Raw genomic sequence first — 12712 nt, 5'->3', positions numbered from 1 at the left:
TTTAGGGTTAGATGGAAATTCAGATATCTTCTTGTACAGACCATCCCATTTTACAGATAAGAAAAATGAGAGCTAAACTTATTTGCATAGTCAACTGAAGTCATTCAGTTAATCAGTAGAGGCTGGATTTCTAGTCTAACGCTTTTCCCAAAACAATAGGGAAAAAACATTAGGATAGAGTCTTTAGTTGTGGTTCAGTTTAATAATTCCCCAGAATGATTTCTTCTACTTTAGATAGTCATGTCCTGCTTGATCAAGTATTATTTCATATTATTTCAAGTACAATTGCTTGCATTGTTTATCCACAGTGGGGATTTGGAAAATAAGGAGCATATCTGCCTTCTTGGGAATGGAAAGGTAGATAAAATATTAAATAGTGGGTTTACAACATTCATTCAATAAGTATTTAATGAATGGGTATTAGGCAATCTGCTAGGTATTAGAGATACAGTGATAAAAAAGACAAAACCCAATCAGCTAACATTAACCGAGTACTTATTATGTGCATTATATTACGTAATAGAAGATACTATTATAATCCTAAATTTAGACAAGGGAACATGTCCATAGAAAGGTTTTATAATTTGCACACAGTCATACCCTAATAAATGACAAAGCCAGGATCTGAACCCCGCGGAGACAGTGATAGTTAAAACTTACACTGGTAAAATATTTTGCAAAATGGAGACTTATGAGAGCAAACTCTTAAGACACTGACAGTAGCAGGTAGAATGAACTCCCGGCTTCAAACTCACTTGTTTCCAGATTGGTTGTCAGCACATGTATATTCTTAATATTCTTTCCCTTCCATGGGTTTGAATCTCTAGGTCCAGGAGTCTGAAACCCCAGAGATCAGACAGAGGTTGTCGTTCTCCCTTTCTCATAACCCATGTTAGTGCTAGTTAGTAAACAAAATCATGCAGTATCACTTATATTAAAATTCTTCTATAGGCTTTTATGTTGTAGAAAGGAAGAGTTGAAAAAGGCAAGCTTCATTGTACTGGATTAAAGATTTGCTCAACAGAAAAGGCTAAAAAATAAAAAACAAAAGTAAACTAAAACTATGTTCATGTCTTCCAGGAGCAGCTTGAAAGCTCTCAAGAGAAAAACTAGCCTTGGTCAGTAAGATAATAATATTTTTGAATAGACACTGTATTCTGAGCGCTGAGCATCACAAGAACCTGAGATTATTCAAATAAATTAAAGAAATGATCATTGCTTTCAATCTTACATTGTAATTCAGAATAGGATGGATTAATATTAAACATTTCTTAGAAGACATTAGGTTTGAGCTAGTTTTTGAAAGAGAAAAATCACCTATTGGTGAAAAGAACTGAAGGAGGGAATGAAGGAAATAACTCTGTGATGCTGCTAGTAGTATCTCAATTTTACAAATAGGGTAGTAAGTCTCAGAGAAGCTAGGTGATTTGCCCAGTATCACACAGCAAGGCAATAGAAAAAGCTGATGCAAACTCAGATCTGTTCGTACACTGAGAAAATGTTCTTCCCCCGCTTTGAATTGTAGGAGACACAGGCTGAGAACAACTAAATTATTGGCTGGTAATATGTTTTCTTAACTAGAGCAAAAAGTCTGTATCAAGAGTAAAACAAATAAAGTTGATAAAATACAGAAGGTGATAAATTGATAGAGGCCCTTGAGGATAGGCAGGGTGTCTAAAATAAGTCATAAGGACCCAAGGTATTTAAGTAGAGGAATGTGATACGAAAAAAAAAAATGGAATTTAAGGATAATTGCTCTTGCAGAGCTACATAAAATGTGGGAAGAGACTGTGAGATGTGTAGGAGGGCATTACTCCAGGTCTTTAGTACTGGTGAACTATACTGGTGGCTAGAGAAATAGAACACCTAAGAGACATGTCCAATTTTGTTGTTGTTGTTGTTAATCAGCACTGGTATAAAGCTTACAGAAAGTGTAGTTAAAAGTGATCCTAGGGGCGCCTAGGTGGCTCAGTCGGTTAAGTGTCCGACTTTGGCTCAGGTCATGATCTCACAGTTTGTGAGTTCGAGCCCTGCGTCGGGCTCTGTGCTGACAGCTTGGAGCCTGGAGCCTGCTTCAGATTCTGTGTGTGTCTCTCTCTCTGCCCTTCCCCCGCTCATGCTCTGTCTCTTTCTCTCAAAGAAAAAAAAGAAAAGTGATCCTAAAGTTTTAGGCCTAAAGAACAGCAGTAGTGTTTATAGGGAAATGTGCAAAGAGTGTCTTGGCAGTAGGAAATATGATTAACTCTTTGCCAATGTATTACATTTTAAGGCCTGGGATTACAGAGAGTGAGAGATCCAGGCTACTCAAAATATGGTCTGTGGGTTGGTGCTTGTCCATGATAGAGTAAATACACAGACTAGAGGTAAATGTTTAAAAAATTTGATAGCAATTTCACAGAGTAATTTTATATATGTTGAATTTAATAAGAAAAATTGAAGCATACATTTTGACTTTTAAACTTTCAATTTTTCTGGATTTTACAAAAGCATCATTCCATGACAGACTGGAAATTAACAAAAATTCTAAAATTTGTCCCACACCACAGATCATTTAAGAACACAGCTGTAGATCAGAAGAGTTACAGAAGAAGAGTAAGGATGAAAAACGGAGGTTGGAGATGTAGTTCAAGCATTACTGGCTTGACCACCCTCCCCCACGGAACACAGAGTTAAGCCACCCTTCTTCTACACTCACTGCTTCGGGCACTATAAGAGAACCAGACATGAATACGACACAGATTTTATCCTCATGGAGTTTTCAGATCAATACAGGACGTACATAATATAATGGTTCAAGACAGAGGTAAATGCCATAAAAAGAACAGCTTAATTATAAAATATACTCAACAGTTTGTTTCATAATCAATGAGTATGTATTTAGCATGTGTTATTTCCTCCTCAGTCCCAAGCCATGCTAAACTTTTTCATTTTACAATTGATATCATCATATATTGGAGAAATTTTCATACTTTGAAGGCATGATCTACAGCACACACGTAAAACACTATATATATACACACACACACACACACACACACACACACACACATATATATACACATATATATATACACACACATATATATATATAGTGTTAGGGTTATATGTAATATATGTGTATTATGTAATATATATGTATTTATACACATATATTACTATATGTGTGTGTGTGTGTATATATATATATATATGTTTATTTGCATATCTCTCTCCCAGCCTGAAGCTCCTTGTGGGCAGGAAGTGCTTCTGCAAACTTTGTACTGCCTATGCCTATGATAGAACATGACATATAGTAAGTATGCAATAAAGGACTGCAGACTAAGAAGGGAAGTTTATAGCCTAAGACTGAGTCTTGGTATTAACACCTATTTAGAACAAGGTAAAGATAAACTTACTGAGAGTTGCATTTAGACATCAAGAGATCCATTCTAAAGACAGCTATTTCTATTGACATGGTTTCAATACAAAAATGCATATTTATTTTATAAGTTATTTTGCAATTATGCTTCTATTTTATAAATAATTTTGCAATTATTTTATAATTGCAAAAATGCAATTATATTTTATAATTGATTACAGCTTGTGACTTTAATTTCTCAAAGATTCTCACCAAAGCTCCCAGCTTGGAACAGTAGATCATTATTGTAATATTCTCTAAGTGTGATTTCTTCTGGTCTGCTTTGGTTCTGAGTAACGTGTTCTGAAACATCAATAGCACTATGGAGAAACATAAGATTGAGAAAATTGAGAAAAATATGCCAACAGAACACAAGCATTTTGCAGTATACTGAAAAAAAGCCCAAAACTCTAAAACAAAAAACAGCTTTTATTATAAAAAATAAACACTTTTATTTCCTCAATAGTATTATTTATACACACTAGATGATTACACATGTACATACAACAAATGGTCTCTGGGTTGCTGAACCCAGGGGTCAATTCTCAGTCCTTGTCTTACTCTAACCAACTGCATCTGAAACAGATGTTCACTCCCTCATGGAATGTATTCTTCTCTTCACCTCCAGGATACTACTTTCTCTTGAGTTTTTCCTTACCTCACTGGCTGCTCCTTTTCTTCCATTAGTCCTTCCTCATCTCCCAGACTACCAGCTATTAGGAATGACCCAACACTCTGTTCTCAGATCTCTCTCTTTTAAAATAATTACACTCACTCTCTGGGGGTTGAAATTCCATCTATATACTCACAACTCCTAAATTTGTCTATCCCATCCAGACCTCCTTTCTGAATTTCAGACCCAGATATTCAACTACTTGCCTACTCCCCTTGGATGTGTAACAATCATCTCAAAATTTATGTCTAAAGCCTAATTTATCTGTGACTATAGGATGACTGTAGTCATCCTTCCTTTCTCGTTTCCTTAAAGCCATATCCAATTCTTCAGCAAATTCTGTTGGCTCTGTCTTCAAAATATATTCATAATTTGACTGTTACCACCTTGATAACATGAAGACTGAGAAGCGATTACAGACACTGTCATTTCTCACCTGGACTTCTTTTTTTTTTTTTTTTTTTTTTGGCAGGGATAGCACCATTTATTAAGGAAGATCAAGACAAACACCACAGGAGGGTCCCTTCGAGGACACAGAGGCCTGGCATCCTGATCCCACGTCTGTGGGCTGCTGGCGGGAAAGGCGCGTGCCCCTAGTTGGGCCCTCAGGCTCCCACAGATAGGGCAGGGCTGTCATGTCCCCTTCCTGTCCCTCCCAGCCATGAATCCTGGCATCCCCCACTCAAGGCATTAACTGTTTTCACTGCCCTTCTCCCCCCATGTACCCTGGGCCTTCACTTCCAGATGAACGGGGCTGGGTGATAGGCCTGGTGTGAGGGGGGAGACCCTTTCAGTGCTGGGCTCTGCCTGCAGCAGCTCCTGCTAAGAGGTGGGGTGGAGTTTCCCTTGCAGCCCTGAGTAGGTGTTGGGTGGGAGGGTCATCTGGACTTCTTACTGAAATAATTTTCTCATAGGCTCTCTGCTTCCTCCCTTTCCCCTTTATACTAAGTAACCTGAAGAAGCATGTTGAAATCAAGTCAGATCTGTCACTCTCCTATTCAAAACCCTCCTGTGCTCCCTATCTGAATAAAATTAAAGTCCTTACTGTGGCCTGCAACACTCAACATCATTTGCACCCCCAACTACCTCTCATTTCCTACCACTCAGACTGTCATTTACAGCACAGTCTCACTTGCCTCCTTGCTGTTCCCAGAAAAGGTCCAATGTGTTCTGCCTTCTCACTTGCTCTACATGGAACATTCTTCCCCACATTACTGAATGATTTGTTCCTATACCTCCCTCAGGTTTCAGTTCTGACCTTATTAGAAAACCCTTTCTTGAGAATCCTATCATTTTTTTTCTTTATTTTCTGTTTCTTTTCATATTGCTGATCATTTACTGGCAAAGTGTATATTTCTTTGTTTATTGTCTGTCTAAAATGTAAGATTCATGCAGACAGAAGCTGTTGCTCAATGTCCTCAGTGTCTAGAGCAGTGCCTGGCATAAGGAAGGCACCCAATACATGTTTACCGAATGAATGGAAGAACACACTGTTAATATCGCAAATTACATTCAGCAAATATGATGATACATTTTTGGTGTTATATTTCAAAATTTCACACTAAACTTAAGTCTTCTCAACTGCATGTGGATTTCAGTTCTTAACTAGAGTCCACTTGTATTCATGAAATCTGAAGATGAAAGCAAGAAAATCAAATTGAGGGTCGCCAGCATGGCTCAGTCGGTTATGCTTCCAACTCTTGATTTTAGCTCAGGTCATGATCTCAGTTAGTGGGCTTGAGCCCCTGCTTGGCATTCTTCTCTCCCTCTCTCTCTGCCCCTGCCTCACTCGCATTCCCTCTCTCCCTCAAAATCAATAAATAAACTTTTTTTAAAAGAAAATTAAATTGAAAGAAAATAAAAAAATAATTACTTCACATTGTGGGTGTCAAAATCATGAAACTCTTCTGGCAATGTGATAGCATTGTAAGCAGCTTCAAAATTCTCTTTTGGAAGGTCAACCAGCCCTGAAAAGAATAAAAAACATCCAATGAGCAATAATGCTATCTAAGAAACTCCCAATTCTTGCCCCTCTTCGGTCCCATTCTCTACAAACAGCCAGAGTGGTATTTAAAAATATTTAAAGAGCAATCAGCTCAGCTCATTCCCATGCTTAAAGTGATTCAGTGACTTCCCCAGTGTATTAAATAAAATTCAAATTTCTAATCAGAACCTCTGCAGCTGTACAAACCTGTCAGCATCATCGAAGGATCTTTCCCTCACTCACTAGACTCTAGCTATACTGGCCTTTTTGTTACCTGAACAAGTGAAGCACTTTTCTCCCTCAAGACCTTTGCTCTGACAGTTCCCCTCTGCCCGGAATGCTATTCCCTCAGGGACTTTTTACATGGCTGGGTACTTCTCATTCTTCAAGTTTGAGCTTAAATTCTACCCTTTTAGAAAGGCTTTTCTAATTAGCCTAATGCAAGTAAAGTTTTCTGCTATTTTTTGTTGTAATACTCTGTTTAGACTTCTGCATAGCACAATCATTATCTACAATTATTATAATAATTTTAAAAAACTTTTTTATTATCTGATATCCTCTCCAAACTGAAAGGGACTTTATTTGCCTTATTTGTCCTTGTATCCCAGAGCCTTAAAATAGTGTTTGGCACAAAGTATGGCATCAATAAATATTTGTGGATCACATAAATGAAAGAATGGACAAATGAACCATATTTGATATGAGTATAAATCTACGTAGAGAATTTACAAATATTTTAAATAAAGAAAAACAACCTGTCAACCCTGATTCAACAAATATTAATTGAGGGAACAGTATGTTCAAGACACTGAGACAAGTACTATAAGAGATTTAGAAAATATCACAACAAAGATATTGCCTTCAAGGAACTTACAAACTAGTGTGAGAGACAAGGCCTGTACCTAAATAACCATAACACAAGGTGGAAATGATGAATGTCTTAACATTAAGTTAAAATTTGAAGCCATCATATTTATGACACATGTAAATCTCTAGCACTCTGGAAGGTCTAGAGATTTTCTACAATATTTTGGGGCGCCTGGGTGTCTCAGTAGGTTGAACGTCTGACTTCACCTCAGGTCATGATCTCAAGGTTGGAGAGTCTGAGCCCCAGGTCAGGCTCTGTGCTGACAGCTCAGAGCCTAGAGCCTGCTTCAGATTCTGTGTCTCTCTCTTTCTCTTTCCGACCCTCCTCCACTCACATTCTGTCTCTCTGTCAAAAATAAATAAACATTAAAATTTTTTTATGTTTCATAAATAGTAAGAACAACCTAAGCTACTTAGAGTCTTGAGAATTCTGAAAACAATGACAATTATGATATCTAGGCTTTGTCAATTACACTATTTCTAATTTATCTCATACAGGCAAAAATAAATGTGGTAAATTAAGCAATCCATTAAAACCGAGTATCAGAATTTCTTACATAAGTAGATTTCTTAGGTAAATATGCGGGAACTTTACAAGTGTTTGAAAGCACAAGCTTTTCTTGCAAACACAGGTAAAGAGCAAGGGAAAGAATATAATTTGTCCTTAACCACGGAAACTTAGAATCAGTGAAAAGGAAGTTTATATTCACATATACACGCTGGAATTACGGAGTGCCACCAATTAAAAGAGCCCACCCAAAATAAAAATGCAAAAGAGAAACAAGGTGAGTGAGACAAATCAATGTTGCAAGTATACCTGGGCAAAATGTCATCTTCATTTTGAGCAATGCTTCGTTGCAATCTGCCAAAAGATATTTTGCCTTCCTATTATAGATTCGCACAACTCCCAAAAGAAGGTGTCCTGAAGTTCGAAGCGCAATTTTCACCTTTCAAGAATTTTTAAAGCATTAGAATATTGAGAATTAGATTCATAAACCCTGTTTGAAAATTATAAAGTCATAGAATTCCCTCTCTTTAAAAAGAAGACATTTTGTATTCTTTTATTTATTTATTTTTTTAATGTTTATTTATTTCTGAGACAGAGAGAGACAGAGCATGAGCAGGTAAGGGGCAGAGAGAGAGGGAGACACAGAATCCGAAGCAGGCTCCAGGCGCTGAGCTGTCAGCACAGACCGTGAGCTGAAGCCGGTTGCTCAACCGACTGAGACACTCAGGGGCCCCTTGTATTCTTATTTAGAGTGAATCATTTGGAATGCCTGTGTGGCTCAGTTGGTTAAGCGTCCCCCTTCAGCTCAGGTCATGATCTCGCGGTCCGTGAGTTGGAGCCGCACGTCAGGCTCTGTGCTGACAGCTCAGAGCCTGGAGCCTGCTTCGGATTCTGTGTCTCCTTCTCTTTCTGCCCCTCCTCCCCCACCTGCACTCTGTCTCTCTCTCTCAAAAATAAACATAAAAAAAAAAAAAAAAAAAGTGAATCACTTAACTTCTACCTCATCTTGTAAAATGATTAACCTTTGTTCTTACTCAATGAAGATAATCTAATGTGCCATCTAAGTGAAATATGTGATTATTAGTTTCACGGAAGAATATAAACTCTACAGTCAGGCAGACTTGGGTTCAAGTTTTGGCCTAGTTGCTGAGACTTGAAGTTCAATCTTCTTGAACTTCAATTTATTAATAATGGTTACACTTATTATATACTTATTTTGTGCCAGGAATTGTCCTAAGAGCTCTTCATGTATTACTTAATTTTGATATGAACCTCTGTTTACAGAAGAAAAAAGCCCGAGATTCAGATATGGTAAGTAGCATGCCCAAAGTAAGAAAACTACCAAGAAATGGAGCAGGAATTAAGTTTGACTAACTCAAAAGTTCATGCTCTTAACTATCACACTTCACTGAGGCTCAAAGAAGCCCATCTCACAGGGTTGATGTGAAGATTAAGTGATCTAATGAATGTAAAGTTTAGCCCAGTGTGTGACACATGGAAAGTTTTCAATTATTATTCATCCTTCTTGCAAGCAGAAAAAATACTTAACTTCTAAAAATATTAAAATAATATTTTAATGCAAATTCTAATATCTTACAGTATTTTATTATGAACATAGTACTGTATGAAGTGTTTTCATATATATTTTGATTTATACTCATTCTTTTTTTCTATTCTCCATATTCATTCACTCACTATTTTTTTAAGAAATACTTATTTGGTACCTACTGTGTCTACAGTATTTTGCTAAGGGAATAAGAAAGGATTACAAAACATGTACAAAATATGACCTTCCTCCTTCAGGGTCTAATCTATTTATGATAAACATATGAAAACAGTTAATTACCCACAGAAATTGACATATGTTTGTGCTCAGGTAATAAATGTTACAGGAATTAAAGAAGACCATTTCAAAAGTTAAAACTTCCAAAAAAAAAAAAAAAAGTAAAACTTCCTTGGAGATGCATTTTCTGATAGAACATATTTTAGTTCCTTTCCTCTCCATAAATCATGCCAAATACATATTATAATTTGAATCAATAACATACCTTAGGTGAAATAATTCTTTCAATGGTTATCTCTAGATTGCATTCAAATACATGAGCCTTTGTGAGTTTCTTCTCCCAGTGAGCTGCAAGCCAGATTTTGGCCAACGGGCCTCGCTTACTCATAAGCACATGTGTGTAGAACATGTTGCCTGTATTCCTTAGGGGTATTTAACAAACTAGAGAGAACATTAAAAAATATTTAAATTTTGATTACAAAAACATTTCAGTGGTATTTCTTAGCAAAAGCACTTTTTATCATTTCTGTAACAGATTATCTTCCAATTGAAGCTATTATTCAATTCAGTTTCTTGTAAAGAAGCCATTATGTAAAATACAAAATTATAAACTAATGAGAACTCTATTAGATTGTGAACCACACCCGATTTACATGTGTTCTGATCACTGATGGTTTCCTACATTCTACTTATTTTTTCCTACAAAGAATTTAAGTTCTCTTATTAATAAGGTCAAATAAATAGAGGCGGAGGCCTGGGAAAAATAGGATGGAAATAGGGAAAAAACAACAGAACAGGAAAAGGCACACAAAAACTAAGAAAAGCGAACACATGTCACCTCTTTTCTAAAACTTAGGAATTTGAGAAATGTTGGACTATTGATTTATAACCAGGTGTTGAATTTCTTTGTTTTCTTCAAGATACTCTGGTTTAGGGGCGCCTGGGTGGCGCAGTCGGTTAAGCGTCCGACTTCAGCCAGGTCACGATCTCTCGGTCCGGCCCTGCGTCAGGCTCTGGGCTGATGGCTCAGAGCCTGGAGCCTGTTTCCGATTCTGTGTCTCCCTCTCTCTCTGCCCCTCCCCCATTCATGCTCTGTCTCTCTCTGTCCCAAAAATAAATAAACGTTGAAAAAAAAAAATTAAAAAAAAAAAAGATACTCTGGTTTAGTCAGCAATTTATTAACTTCTGAAGTTAAAATAATGGAATTCCAAAGGACTATAAAGTGGAAAAATGAAGGAAACAGAAACTAAAGGAAAAGAATCGAAAGGCAAGAAAGAAAACACGAATCAAATTTAAACGTTTTCAAACAAGAATGGTGGAAAAAAAACTTCACCTAGAACTAAAACAATTTATGCACATATCTACGAATTGTAGTATCTTTGAGAATATCATAAAGCTCCTCTAAGCAAAGGGATATTATAATACTTTGACTTCTAGTGAAGAATCAGATTATTGCTCATATAAGAAATCTTAAGCTTCCACTATAAAAGCCTTTTTGCTTCTTTTCTACTTGAATTTCTGACTAAAAGAGGAAATTGAGACAAAATGAACACAAAAACAAAATCAGCCACAGAATTCAAGATTTAGGTGAATTTTGATCAATGCACAATTTCCACCCCAAAAATCAAATCACTGGGCCCAAAATGAAAAGTTAGGCAATCTGCAAAACCACATTCCCCAATGGTAGAGCTGGAGATTTTAATGTTTATGGCCTGTCCCTGCCTTGGTTTCACTTTATTCTTTTTACTGTTTGGTATCTTGGAATACATTCCAGTTTATCTTATAAAATTGCTCCCAGGTATATGGTTATTGATGTATTTTAAGGAAAAACAACTCTGTTTTTCAACCTGAGATATTGATTTTTCCCGAGTACATATTCTACCCTCCCCAACGACCCCCCCCCCCAACCTTTCTGCCACCCCTACTCTCGAAGGTTTATTTCTGGATTGGACTAGCTTGGAGCAAGGCAGAGCTGGCGAGAACCAGAGAACCGGGAACTGGGAGCCAGGGGCAGGCCGCTGCTGAGAGAGGGCCCTGAGCACTGAGGGGGATCGGAGGTGGGGAGGAGGAGGGGGGCGGGGAAGAGGAGGGGGGCGGGGAGGGGGAGGGTAAGGAGAGAGGGGGAGGAGGGTGGGAAGAGGGGGAGGAGGGTGGGAAGAGGGGGAGGAGGGTGGGAAGAGACGGAGGGAGGGGGAGGGGGACGGGGGGAGGGGGAGGAGGGAGAAAGGAGTGGAGGGGACAAGGAGGGGGAGGGGAAGGAGGGGAGGAAGGGGGCAAGGAGGGGGGAGGGGGGAAGGAGGGGGGAGGGGGGAAGGAGGAAGGAGGGGGAGGGGGAAGGAGGGGGGAAGGAGGAAGGAGGGGGAGGGGGGAAGGAGGGGGGAAGGAGGAAGGAGGGGGAGGGGAGGAAGGAGGGGGAGGGGGGGAAGGAGGGGGGAAGGAGGAAGGAGGGGGAGGGGGGAAGGAGGGGGGAAGGGGGAAGGAGGAATGAGGGGGGGAAGGAGGGGGGAAGGAGGGGGAAGGAGGAAGGAGGGGGGGAAGGAGGGGGGAAGGAGGGGGGAAGGAGGAATGAGGCGGGAAGGAGGGGGGAAGGAGGAAGGAGGGGGAGGGGGGAAGGAGGGGGGAAGGAGGAAGGAGGGGGAGGGGGGAAGGAGGGGGGAAGGAGGAAGGAGGGAGAGGGGGAAGGAAGAAGGAGGGGGAGGGGGGAGGAGGGGGAAGGAGAGGGAGGGGGGAGGAGGGGAGGAGGGGGAAGGGGGTAAGGAGGGGGGAAGGAGGAAGGAGGGGGAGGGGAAAGGAGGGGGAGGGGAGGAGGGGGGAAGGAGGGGGGGAGGGAGGAGGAGGGGGAAGGAGCAGAGGGGAAGGGGGAGGGCGGCCGCCCGCAGGAGGGGGTGAGGGGCGCAAGCGGAGGGGACGCTCTGGGACAGGTGCGTGGGGAGGGCCAGAGGGCGAGCTCCTTCATGGGGACAATACAGGGTGCGTGGCAAGGAAGGGGAAGGCGCTGGAGGCAAGGTGAGGGCGCCCACGGCCGTGAGGGAAGGACGGCGAGCGCCAGGGCGAGGGACGCCAAAGGCTTCCTCCACAAGCGTCTCCTCAGACTTCAAGGCCGGCTAGTCAGAGAGAGCAACTGAGGCCAGAGAGGTGACCCCAGGCGCCCAGTCCTCCCCGCGAGGGGAAGAAGCGCCAGGTCACGCCTCCAGGTCACGCCTCCAGCCCGAAAGGGCTGCAGGCGACGGCGTTTCTCTCTCAGGCGCGGTCCGCGGGGCTCGCGCGGCTGAGGAGCCGGCGGGGCGCGCGTGTCGGGGTGCGGGTGGCCGTGGCCCCCGTCACTCAGCCCGCCTTCAGCCCGCGGCTCCCTCCCGGCCCCTCAGACTGCGCCCTACTTTCGGCGCCGGTTCTGAGGAGAGGTGCGCCCGCGCTGGGGCTAGAGGACGAGTCGCCGGGGTCCGCGCGTCGAGTCGGAGACGCCACGCTGCGGGAGCTGGCGGGCTTCAGGGAGGGCGCGG

At 41.0% G+C, this 12712-nt stretch overlaps 1 protein-coding gene across 4 annotated transcripts in view; it reads right to left on the bottom strand.

Annotated features, from left to right (window-relative positions):
* RAD21L1 (RAD21 cohesin complex component like 1) overlaps positions 1-12712 on the bottom strand; it is a 30104-nt gene extending 17392 nt beyond the window's left edge. For 2 of the 4 annotated variants that reach the window (XM_047853263.1, XM_047853265.1), the window contains exons 1-4: positions 9478-9782; positions 7739-7868; positions 5944-6037; positions 3611-3717 (exon numbers count right to left, since the gene is read on the bottom strand). In XM_047853263.1, coding sequence (XP_047709219.1) covers positions 3611-3717; positions 5944-6037; positions 7739-7868; positions 9478-9621 — 475 coding nt within the window. In that variant the 5' untranslated portion in view covers positions 9622-9782. Of the gene's footprint in view, positions 1-755; positions 821-3610; positions 3718-5943; positions 6038-7738; positions 7869-9477; positions 9783-12589 lie in introns of those variants that run through there. The other 2 variants (XM_047853264.1, XM_047853266.1) reach the window with 2 other exon arrangements.

This window comes from Prionailurus viverrinus, chromosome A3 (assembly GCF_022837055.1).
Source record: "Prionailurus viverrinus isolate Anna chromosome A3, UM_Priviv_1.0, whole genome shotgun sequence".
Classification (NCBI taxonomy): domain Eukaryota; kingdom Metazoa; phylum Chordata; class Mammalia; order Carnivora; family Felidae; genus Prionailurus; species Prionailurus viverrinus.
Note: the sequence above shows the minus strand (reverse complement) of the source record. Positions and strands in the feature narration are given on the sequence as shown.